The sequence below is a fragment of the Vitis riparia genome, chromosome 10 (genome assembly GCF_004353265.1).
Source record: "Vitis riparia cultivar Riparia Gloire de Montpellier isolate 1030 chromosome 10, EGFV_Vit.rip_1.0, whole genome shotgun sequence".
Taxonomy (NCBI): Eukaryota; Viridiplantae; Streptophyta; class Magnoliopsida; order Vitales; family Vitaceae; genus Vitis; species Vitis riparia.
Genome location: NC_048440.1, coordinates 4,020,122 through 4,032,746, shown reverse-complemented (window position 1 = coordinate 4,032,746; position 12,625 = coordinate 4,020,122). Strand labels below are relative to the sequence as shown.

Here is a 12,625-nt window from a genome sequence, read left to right as displayed (position 1 = left end):
AAAGTTTCGGATTCATTTTTTTTAAATTCCCGTACCCAAAATTTCCAAAAATTTGCAAAGTTCCGAATTCAACTTTTAAAATTACCGTACCCAAAATTTCCAAAAATTCGCAAAGTTCCGGATTCATTTTTTAAAATTCCCGTACCCAAAATTTCCAAACATTCATAAAGTTTCGGATTCATTTTTTAAGTTTCCATTTCGAAAATTTCCAAATCCAATTTTTTAAAAACACCATTGTTAAATTTAATTTTCCAAAATTCCACAACTCTCAAAATTCTGCAATTTCATTTTTTTTAATACCATTCTTAAATTAATTTTTCAAATTCCCAAAAGTCAAAGTCCCAAGGTTTCGTTTTAAATACTTTCCTCAGTTTTTTTTTTCAAAGTTCCACACTTTCATTTTTAAATACTATCCTCAAAGCTTTATTTCCAAAATTCCTAAGTTTCCAAAATCCAGAATTTATTCTTTAAGTTTCCATTACCAAAATTCCCGAATTCCCAAATTTAATTCTTTAAGTTTTGGCTACCAAATTTTCTAAAACTCCAACACTCTTAAAATTCAAGGTTTCCAATTTCGAAAATTCGGATTTAATTTTTTAAGTGGCCATTTCAAAAAATTTCCAAAGTTTCAAAAACTCCGAATTTATTTTTTTCAAGTTTCCATTCCTAAAATTTCCAAAAATCTCGAAATTCCGAATTTAATTTTTTAAGTTTCCATTTTGATGGTCGTTTGGTGGAGATTAAAGGTTGCATGTATAGGGTCCGGTCATGACTGGAAATTCTATCAATTCGAGTAGGAATGCAGCTAAATTTTAGTAAATCTCAGGGTTGCATATGTTGTACGCTTATGCTTATTGACTAACCCGTTTCTGCAGCGCATGGCTGGGGACCTCAGGTACGCCTCATTGTTCTGATTGTTGATTTCCTAAGCATGCAGAATGCCAACTAGAATTGCACGAGTCTTGCCATCCATGTAGCCCGGGGGGAATGGATTGATTTTTGACCCATATGCTCCAATGTACACAATTCACTAGTAGAGACATGATCTCAGGCCTAGAAGGGTGCTACCTCGCATGAGGTACCTTCCTAATAGGTAACCTAATCCTCGGACCCAGAAATCTAGGGCCTGTTTGTTTAGTGTTTTCAAGAACTGTTTTCTGTTCTTGAAAACAAAAAACACCAAAAACTCGTTTGGTTGAGAGAGTAGTTTTTGTTTTTGTTGTTCCCCGTGTTCTCAAAATGGCACTGTTTAGAGAACAACAAAATGTTGTTTTCCCCGTTTTTTTACTGTTTACAGAACAAAATTAAACAAAAAAAAACAATATGTTCTCCGTGTTTTTTTTTTCTTCCCGTTCTCATCTCTTTTCCAGCACAGTCGCGTCGCCTCTTTCTTGATTTTTCCCTTTTCTCAGTTTTGATTCAGGGTTCGTGAAATTTAAATCCAATGGCACAATAGCAAAGAGATCCCTAAAACGGATCCAGAAAACACAGGGAGCAAAAGAAAAGCAATTTTTTTGGTTTTCCTTGGGGTTTTGCATGGATTTTCTCGGAAATCAAACGATGATGAATTTTCCCAGAAATTGAACGGGCATGGATTTTCTTGGGAATCAAACGGGGTTGCAGAAAAATAAAAATAAATAACAAGATTAGATTAGTACCTGGGAGGATTGAGAGTGGCAGAGGAAAATAGGGCCTTTTTAGGGTTTCTCTCGTCTGGAGGGCAACTTCAGAAAAGGGCTTCTTGATGCCCGAGTGAAAAAAGGCCATTTCATTATTTTGAGAGAAGAGATAAAAAAAAAACTTAACAAATCACGATAACAAGTTTATCTCAACTTAAGAATATGCTATAATTTTTCATAAAGTTAAAGATTAAATAAAAAAAATATTAATAAAATGATTTTATTATGTTTGATTTATTTTAAAAAAATATAAAAATTATTTTTATTTTAAAATTAATAAAATAAATAATTTTTTTAATTTAAATGAACTATATATCTAAAAAATATTTATAAATTTATAATATAAAATTACTTGAAAAAAATATTTTATTAATTAGAAAAGAAAAAAAAAACATCTTTCAAACGTGTTTTTTGTTTTATTTGTTCTAAATTTTTTTTTATTAACTCAACAAAACATGTTTTTTTGTTTTTGAGAACAAAAACTGTTTTTTAAAATTCAGTTCCCAAACACAATTTTTTTTAAAAAAACACCAAAAACTGTTCTTAAAAACTATTCTCAAAAACTGTTTTCCAGAACAGTTTTCAAAAACAGCAACCAAACAGGCCCCTAGTTTCGCGGACTGCTTTTTCTTAACTAGAGTCATTGAGGAGTTTTTGTTCTTACTTAATTTTTCCCATTTCAAAAATAAAAATAAAAAGTAAGTGACGACTCCAAACAAAACCGTTCCTCATTGGTGACAGATTTTCCAAAACTTGAAAACCGTTTTTTCTCCACACCATTATTTTTTTTTAAATCGTGAGTCACGCCGGTCGGTGGATCGGGGGAAGGTCCACAAATTGGTGACTCTGCTGGGGATCGAACCCAAAATCTTTGGTTTCATAAGAGAATCAAACTTGAACTTGATTTGGGTATATTGGAACACATGGTTCATTAACTAGTGGACTTTTGAGGCTATTTGGATGCCTGATGATCGCTTACTTGATAGGTATTTGGCATACACTTGTGATCTGTTATGATCTGTTGTTGCTTGTATGTTCAACTGATTGGTTGTAGCATGTTCACTCATTATTGGTAGTGCTTGGTCTTGTTGTTCATGATAGGCATAGATGATTAGGTTGTGTGTAGATTTTATGGTAGGCTAGCTCATTGCACATGATTGTTTGCTGCATGACTCACTATCTCTTGCATGACTGCTTGCTGCTTGTCTTTGTGGGTTGCATATCTATCCCCTTACCTCCAACCCTCTGGTTTCGGTCATTTCCTTCATTTCGGCTCTTACTTTTGCAAATGTGAGGCCTTGTGTGTGCTTGTTTCTCTGACCGAGCTAGAGGTTAAGCGTAGGGTCTAGCGATGGGCTATATTGATGTTTGGAAGCATTATGGAGGAGGCTGACACACTAATGTTGATTGGAAACCGATCTTTGAAGACCTGTATAGCCTAGAGCTAGGTTTCATGGATATTTGTGTGACCATTGTGTTTCTTTTTCTGTTTTAGCTTCATAGGATTTTCGAATGCACCCACACCACTCACTATGCACTTTAGTTTACTACTAAGTGTTGAGATTTGTGAGAGCTTTCACCATAGGAAACAACCTGGGATGTCGAGGTAGTGCATGTGTGAAGGTGATGACCATTTTGCATGGAAGCGCCCCGTCTCTTCGGAGGCGTGCAAAGGATTGCGTACCACCAGAGGGTATGATCGTTTCTGTTAGAGATCCTTTAACTAGCCTATTTTTTTTTTAGAGCCATCTTATCCTTATAAGCTAAGCTTAGGCCTCATTAGGACTCCCTTCCTACACGTGGGTACATATGTGGGCTTTCAAAGCCAGGTTAGTAGCAATAAGTTTAGTTACCTTCGTAGTAGTCTCTTCTATATTTACATAGAATTGGATATCAGTATTTTCAGGTTACCTTCCTACATAGTTGATGGACATTCCTTGTAGAGTTTCCCTTACACCTTATCTTATCTAGTATTTCCACTATTGTAGGAGTATGGATACGGTCGATCTGGGTTCAGCTTCTTGGATCAGTGTTAGAGGTAGATTGATCAAAGTGTCAGACCAGTCAGATCAGACAAATATGGACTCACAGGTGGTTATAGTTGATCAGTTTGTTGCTGCTATGGCTTCAATCCAGGAGGCCATAAGCAGTTTTGGTCAGAGGATGGATGGGCAGCAGGCCCAATAGGTTCCAATTCAGGAGAGTGTGCAGCATGATCCCACTATTTAGCCACCTCTCTTGCCTAGTCAGATAGCTCCACAAGATACTCAAATGCCACCACCTCCCCTACTTGGTCAGATAGTTTCGTAGCCTACACCATTTACTTTATAGAGTCAGACTGAGGTTGCCTCACCGCCTGCCATGGTGGTTGTTCTGACCTCAGAGGATGCCCATGCATGCATGGATAGGCTTGAGTAGAGGATGAGATAGTTGAGATTATCAGATGGAGGAATGGTATGGGATGATTTTGATGGACTACCAGTGGCCAGTCTACCAGTCAAGTTCAGGATGCCAGAGATCGAGTGATACATGGGAATTGGATGCCCCCGCATTCATTTGAGACTATATAGTACTGTGACGAGGGCCCACGGTTTGGATGAGGCTCAGATGATTATGTTATTCCCCATGTCCTTAAGCGGGGTGGCCCAGCATTGGTTTGCTTCTTTGGATGTATCATGTCATTGTACATGAGATTATTTAGCCCAGGATTTTCTATGTCAGTTGGAATTTAATACTGTCATAGATGTCTCACGGAGGGAGTTGAAGGCCTTGAGGCAAAGGCTCGATGAGACAATTACATCATTCATCTCCTGTTGGAGGGAGAAGATTGCCCAGATCATTGATAGGTCATCTGAGAGGGATCATATCAACATGATTATGAGGAGCTCGCAACCTCGATTTGCTAGACATTTGATTGGATTCCCACATGTGGACTTTAGATCTTTGGTGCAAGCATTATATGGTATTGAGGAAGGTATTGCTAGAGGATTGTGGCCTAATTCTTTCTCTTCAAACTCGAATGGGAAGAAACCAACTATTGGACAGAGATCAGGAGACGTCAGTGCCATCAATGCCACTAGACCGAGGCCCCCTAGATATTATCAGACAGTTGGATAGATTTTCGGAGTTTATTATCCGTCATCACCCCATGTGCAGTATAGGCCACCTATTCCTTTTAGACTTATGTCTCCCACATATCTACACTCAGCTCCGCAGTCAGTTTATGCTATTCAGGCCACACAGAGGCCACCCGCTCATTATCCCCAGCATAGGGCTCCACCTGCATAGAGACCGATGCAGTAGTTTTCCTAGTTGGGAATGCCTTTGAGTAGAGCTTTCCAGAAGCTCGTAGAGGGAGGATTGTTGACTGCATTAGCACCTAAACCACCACCTCAGCCTTTACCACCTCAATTCAGGATGGACCTTCACTATGCTTATCATCAGGGTCCAAGACATGACACTGATCGTTGCTCTGCTCTGAGACATGTTATTCAGGACTTGATAGATCAGGGTCTGGTTAACTTGGGACAACCAAGTGTGACCACGAACCCTTTACCTACTCACACCACACATTCAGTGTCTTTGCCTACTGGTGGTATTCATCACATGGATTTTGTTCAAGACGATGTCATACACATGCTGAGTTAGGATGATGGATTGCCTGGGATGATTGTTCCAGACGATGACTATGATATTGTAGGAGCTACATTAGATTTTTCGATCCCTGCACCATTCAGTTTGATCCCTGATAGAGCACTGTTACAATTGATTCCTTCTACACCATCATATGTCGGGCATAGGGACACGTTTGCCCCGTTTATTCTATGGCCTGAGGGTGTTGATGTACAGGTTATGACTCGTAGTGGGAGGATAGCTCAGGTTGCACCTCCAATTACTAGACCATTTGGTGGTACGAACTCTTGCGAGGAGGTCAAGAGGGAGAATGATGAGATATTGAAAAAGATGCAGAGCACCTAGGCTCGGATATCCATTTGGAGTTTGTTGGCTACTTCTAGTACCCATAGAGATGCACTTATTCGAGCTTTGAGTCAGATACGTATTGAGACCTCTACTATTCCAGAGGGATTAATTCATATGATGACAACTGATAGGGCCACTTGCATTGTGTTTTCTGTTGATGATCTACCACCGGGGGGTTTCTAACCATACTCGCCCTCTCTATATTTCAAATCACTACTATTTTGGATATTTTGGTGAAACTTAGACTTATATAATGGGATTGAAATGATGAGTGAACACTTTTAGATGAGATATTAATGACAAAAATCATTCCAAGGTAAGAAAGGGACATTAAGGATTCCCCCTTTCTCAACTGCTAGTTGCAAGTTAGTTAAGGTTTTTAACCAATTTTTGTTTTTCCTTTAACAACTTTCCAACACTTCTTTCCCCAAAGAAAGAATTCAAGAAAATTTTTCTTTTTTACTACCAAATTTATTAATTTTCTTAATCTTTCATTCTTGCCTACACTCCAAGATCCCTTCTTTGAGGTTCGATACTCGACTCAACAGGTTTTTAAATCTACAATTGCACCCTATGCTTGGGTAACTACCATAATATTTATACAGATTTTAGTGCAGTCAAAGTCCCAGTTTAAAAAATAAATAACTAATTTGGAAAATCTTATGATAGGGAATTTATTTTATGAAAGACTACCAAAATTACTCAAAGCCTCTATTTTCAAAAGATTAAGTAGGAGAGGGCCTTAGCAAAGCCCACGACCTCCATTGTTGAGCCCATATTGATTTAGGTTCATTACCACCCCATCAATGGGTTACAACTTATGAATCTAGGAAAATGGACTCTTCATTAGGAAGAGACTAGACATGTACCACTCCACCAGTGGGGTTTCTTACTTGGTGACATTGATAGTTCAAGAACAATGGTTACAAACTTAACTTGGATATAAAGTGGTTGAATCACCCACCACAGTCCCACTTGCATAGTCCATGGGCCAAATAAAAGGTATGTTTATCTTGCCTTTAGATACCTTTTTGGTTAAGGTAGGGAAATCAATTTGAAAGGGTCTCTAACTAGTAATAAGGTTATGACCAACCTTATGTAAGCTTGATTCTTAAGATACTAGGATACCTTGCAAAAAGACATGTAGTTTTAGAAAGCTACATTTTTGCTAAATTAATTAACAAATGTCTTGAATGCTAAATTATGTCATATGCTTGGTTATATTCTTTGTTATAGATATCATGTTGGTTTTATTATCATTCTCTTTCTCACAATAGGCCAAGCCTAACTAATCAATTAGACTAATTTTATTCTAAATATTATAACTAATTACATAGCAGCTAGTTTAGGTAGAGCTAGTTATTCCTTATGAAGTAAACTAGAAAAAGGAAATAGTGGTATATTGAGGTCGTATTAGACAAATCCGAAGACTAAGTGTCTAATACTTGGATCTTTGGATAATGTGTTGCAATAGTAACAGATGTCTATTACTATAGACTTTGATATTCTCTTTCTAGTTTGCAATGGTTATTTGGTGATCATAAGGGTAGGTTAGCTTTGACAAGCTACTCTTAAGATTGTTATGAGTACTAGTATTCATATGATCTTAAAGACCTTGCCATTTTCCTTTAGGATGGCTAAGGGGATTCTAAAAGATTATAGGGTGTTCTTATGGAAGTCGAAGGTTCTTCAGGTTTTTCTCTCAATAAGAAGAAGAGTAATACCAAATAAGGAAATTTCAAGAGAAGGAATAAGAGAGTAAGCTCAAGGGCAAGTGATTCCTTTGTGACTTCTTAAGACACTAGAAAAGGAATGCCTAGTTTACCTAAAGGAAAAAAATGAAAGTATACATCATTTTCTCATTGTTGAATATTTAGTGGTGGATTTCACCTTTCATGGTGGAGAGACTCTAGGCCCACTGTATGCAAGTCCTTATAGGATATTCAACAAGTGATCGAGAAATTTAAATGATGAGATTATATTTACCCTTAGCTTAGGTCATGAGGGGACAAAGTTATAAGATGAAGATGGACTTATAAAGACTATACAGGAAAGGATAGAGATGTGAGAAAGAACGGGAGATATCCAATGGAGTAAGAGGTCTCGTGGTAGGAAACTGATACAAAGAGTGGGGAAACATAGGATGTTTCGGAAACCCTATAATTGTATCTGGTTCTATCCTTTGTAATGTTTTTCGATTATATAGTGGAATAATTCTCTCTCATCCATGGACGTAGGTATAGTTGACCGAACCATGTTAAAACCTCGTGTACTATGTGATTGTTTTATCTTTGTATTATTGATCTAACAATGCTTGCATGAAAGCTTCCGTTAGCACAACAAACTAGTGAGTTTCCAATTATTATAGTACTTAGCAATTATTGTTATTACAAAAACTTTAATGAATTAATGAGACAAAACCATCTTCATCAGCTTGTAACTGTCTTCCTTAATTTTTCTCCTAAAGTCAAAAACACACAGGCCATCAAATATCAATCAGGCACATCACATGTGAGCTGCCATCCAATAATGCCAGAACCTTGTTGTAATTAGATGATCAATAGGCAGTTGAAATTTGGTGCCAGTGGGGTCCCTAAATTTAGTCCATACAAGCTTGAGATAATTGAAGACAATATGTAAAACATGTGGGTCCATTGTCTTCTACATCCAAGAAAAAAGCCTGTAAAGTCCAACTAGGGTTGTCTGGCTATTGAAAAACCAAAATTTCTTATGGAAAAACGGGAAAAAAGTTGCAAGAACATATTAAACCGAGTTGAGTCGTCCTTCAGTCTCTCAATGGCCACAACATAAACAAACTTGAGTGAGGTGTACTATGAAAGATTAAATATCGACTATTGGACCATACTATCAAACAGATTGTGCAAAAATTGCAAGGGGCTTAGTACTACTATGTGCATTTGCAGACAAGGGCTGAAGGACATTAAGTTGAATCAAGTCCCAAGAGAATCAAGAAGCCTTTTATTGCATTTGGGCATGATTTTTATATGTAGATCAATTGTGCAATGAATTCATGTTTCTTGTAAAACACAGAAAACTTTATTGAACTTCCAGGTTTCACAAACTTAGAAGTGGTTAACTGTGGGGAACCAGTTGCGTATCTTCAATTTATTTACTTGTACCAAAAAAGAATATATGCAGGAGTAGAAGTTGAATCTTGCTGCAGTGGGGCAATTATTTGTTTTTTGTTTTTGCTGCTGTTGGTTTTCTTCCTTTGCTTTTTTTTTTTTTTTCTTTTTGGCCCAATATTCAGGTAACTATGTTATGAAAGTGGCCCCTGGAGTAATTTTCTTGATTGGATAACTTAAAAAGTAACACTCTCCAAATTTGTGAAACCGGCCAAAGAATGAATTCTTCAGAGTCCTGGACTTTGTGCTGTAAAAGTTATCCATAATGCAAAAGGTACTTCAGAATATGTATATATATATATATGTACATGGATTGGTAGGACAATGATAGACATTACAGAAGACCAAATACACGATACAATCTATTTCACAAAATACATAGCTAGGCATCAATATCCTAATTTCAGCAATTTGTTTATTACAAATGATAGGTATATAGGGTTAGAAGAGTGTCACAATCCTACTACCTATCCCTATACCTTTTGGGCATGTAATCTGACCCCTAAATTTATTTTTGGTTTATAGACTTTTGTTTTTTTCAATTAACGAACCATTCTTAAAGCTTTTTTTTCTTATATTATTTTCCAATTATCTATTCCAATAACTAAAATAATTGATTTTCCGAAAAGCCTTTAAATAATTTTTAAAATAAAAAAAAAATATATTGACTAGCATAGACACATTGATTGGACAAAATGCGAGCCTATAAAATGAATACTTCTTTAGGGATGGGACCTATAATCTTTAAGTCAGATTGGTCTGATTCTTTTTAAGACGCTATGTATCATCTACCAATAATGCCAGAACATTGTTGTAATCAGTAGGTCAAGAGGCAGTCCAACTAGGGTTGTCTGCCAATTGAAAAACCAAAATTTCTTATGGAAAAAGGGGGAAAAAAGTTGCAAGAACATATTAAACCGAGTTGAGTCGTCCTTCAATCTCTCAATGGCCACCACATAAACGAACTTGAGTGAGGTGAACTATGAAAGATTAAATATCAACTATTGGACCATACTATCAAATTTGTGATTTTCTTGATTGGATAACTTAAGAAGTAACACTCTCCAAATTTGTTAAAACCGGCCAACGAATGAATTCTTCAGTCCTGGTCTTTGTGCTGTAAAAGTTATCCATAATGCAAAAGGTATTTCACAATATATATATGTATATGTACATGGATTGGTAGGACAATGGTAGACATTACGGGAGACCAAATACACGATACAATCTATTTCACAAAATACATAGCTAGGCATCAATATCATAATGTTAGCCATTATAGGAAGCCAAATACATATCGCCAGGCATTTCACACCGCACATACAGCTTGGTATCAAGATACTTGAGTTTAGCACTGAAGATTACCTGAACCCTTATGCATCTTAGGCTGGTAGGTTCATTTCATCTTCTTTGGGGTTGATTCTCTCATATCTTCCTGATGATGAGATTCACCCCATATTCGGGCTCTAGCAGCAAATTCAAGCGAGGGGAATGGAGATAATTAGGAGAGATGGAGAGGGAGAAGTGTGATAGAATGATAGTAAACAAGATCTTCATTTCTGTAATGGCTAAGTTCTGGCCAGGACACATTCGGGTCCCTACACCAAATGGAATGTAGGCATTGGGAGACTTGCAGGCCCCCGAAATCCCATTAGCAAACCTCTCAGGGTTGAACTTTTCAGCATCAGATCCCCACAACTCAGGGTCTTGGTGAAGCGCTGGTATCCAGATCCAAATGTTGACACCTTTTGGAACCAAAATATCACCAAGCTTCACATCTTTCAAGGTCTGCCTTGACACAAATGCAACTACTGGGTAAAGCCTTAGCACCTCTTGAATCACCATCTTCAGCTGCATCCATACAATGAAAATGCCCTGGTCAAAATATATGCACTGTATTTCCTACAAATTTACTTTATTTTAATTTGGTGCATACTTACTAGTTTCATCTTGCCAAGCATATTGGTATCTGGTACATGACCTCCACAAACCTTAAGAATTTCAGGATTTGAAGCCAACAGAACTAAACCCCATAATGTGGCCACAGCAGTCACTTCAAATCCAGCAAGGTACACATTCTTGCAATTGTCAACTATGTACTGGTCGGGCGTGGATGGCCCAAGTTCACCAGTCTTAGCACTCTCCATGATAATCTGTGCCATTTTATCAGATGCAGCTTCGGGATTTTCCTTTACTATGTCGATAAGTGAAGCGTGAATCTCTCTCTCTAGTCTCCATGCATCCCGATTTTCCTTGGTTGGTAAATATCTGTTGCATTGGGCAAAAAGGCGAAAATGAATCTTATGATAAATTTACACCTTTTGTCAAATTTCAAGAATAGAAAGGGCGGGGGTGCACACACCTGAAGAAAGGAATCCCTTTGAGTATTGTCGGAGTTTGCAAGTTCTTCATAAGGGCCCTACACTTCGGAAACAATTCAACTGCTTTGGAATGGTGGCTTCCAAACATCATCTTTGAAATTACAGTAGAGGTGAAGCTTCTAATGTAGTCATCCACTCTTATGTCTGCACTCCCACTCCCAAGTTCGATTAAACCAAGCCATGAGCTCACCAGGTTGCTTGCAGATTCCACCATTATGTTCAAATTGCCCTACAGTCAGAGGTATGTCTTCAAATTATGTCGATGGAGCATTAATTCAAAAAGAAATTCTATTACCCTCATAGTTTGGAAGATCCCAGTGGAGCCTGAATGAACATAGCTCAAGTTTGCCACCCTTTTTGGTTCAAAAAGGTGCCTAATGACGTCAATATAAGAAGCAGAATTGTAAACAGACAGGCATTCAGTTTATTGAATTATTTTGAGAATTTCAGGACTGTAGAGACCACATTCTATAAGCGAGAAGTTTACCTTGACCTTATCCATGAAGAGCTGAGGAGCTATGGTCTTCCTCTGGTGGAACCAAACTGCACCATTTGAGGTAATAAGGCCCTTCCCTAGTAAAGGCCCTCGGTCCTTCTGCAGATAAGAAGGTTTCCCCAAGTCTAATGTTTTGCTGAGATTTATTTCCTTCACTAGTTTGGTGTCGGCCACATACAAAAGTTGTTCGTTTCCAAGCGCAAACGTGAATGTTCCTCCTGTTGTGAGGATTGATAAAACATTAGTATTATATAAAGAAACAGAAAATGACAATCTATTGTCTAGGTTCAGCTATTGTTAGCTGCATCTTATATAACCTAATTATGCTTTTAAGTAACTAATAATTATGTGCTGCTCATCTCAAATATAAATCAATCATACTAATACCATATCGCTTAGTCCACTGAGTGAAATAAGGGAAGGTAGTGGAAGTGGAAAATCCAAGTGGTAGATGAGCTTCACTGCGTGGAGCATCTGCAGCCATTGACATGATTCGCTTCATCTCAGGAATATTACCCATTACAAAAGCAGGCGGGGGACCTTTGATCCCTTGCCTTCGAAGCTTGAGCTGGATGTTGCCGGGCTCTAGATACAGAACATTGCCAAGCCATATAAACAAAATAATCCATACAACAATACATAAAGCTACCAGAGAATAGAATATTAGTTCAGGCAACACTCCTTCCATTGGTTAATGAGCAAGGTATCTAGTGTTGTCCTACAGTTGGTGCGTCTTGGCTTACTTATAGAGTTTTTCTTTGGATATATTTACTAGACCAATAATTCATTCAAGGTATTTTAAATGCCAATGCTCTTCATGTTTCTCATGCATCGCAATAATGAATCATCCTTCCCAGTCCCTCATAGAGGACAAAACTCCATTGTGCACTACCAAAATATCCAAGGTGTTGGAGTTAGGCTTGGGTGCCAAAGTGGGCTGAC

General features: G+C 37.6%; 1 protein-coding gene across 1 annotated transcript; it reads right to left on the bottom strand.

Annotated features, from left to right (window-relative positions):
• Nucleotides 1-10,701: 10,701 nt before the first annotated feature.
• LOC117923912 (cytochrome P450 714C2-like) lies at nt 10,702-12,371 on the bottom strand. The gene is made up of 4 exons (XM_034842398.1): nt 12,071-12,371; nt 11,675-11,901; nt 11,169-11,416; nt 10,702-11,074 (listed from the first exon to the last, which is right to left on the bottom strand). The coding sequence occupies exons 1-4, from the start codon at nt 12,369-12,371 to the stop codon at nt 10,717-10,719; spliced, it is 1,134 nt and encodes a 377-aa protein (XP_034698289.1). The 3' UTR covers nt 10,702-10,716.
• Between the last annotated feature and the right edge of the window lie 254 nt (nt 12,372-12,625).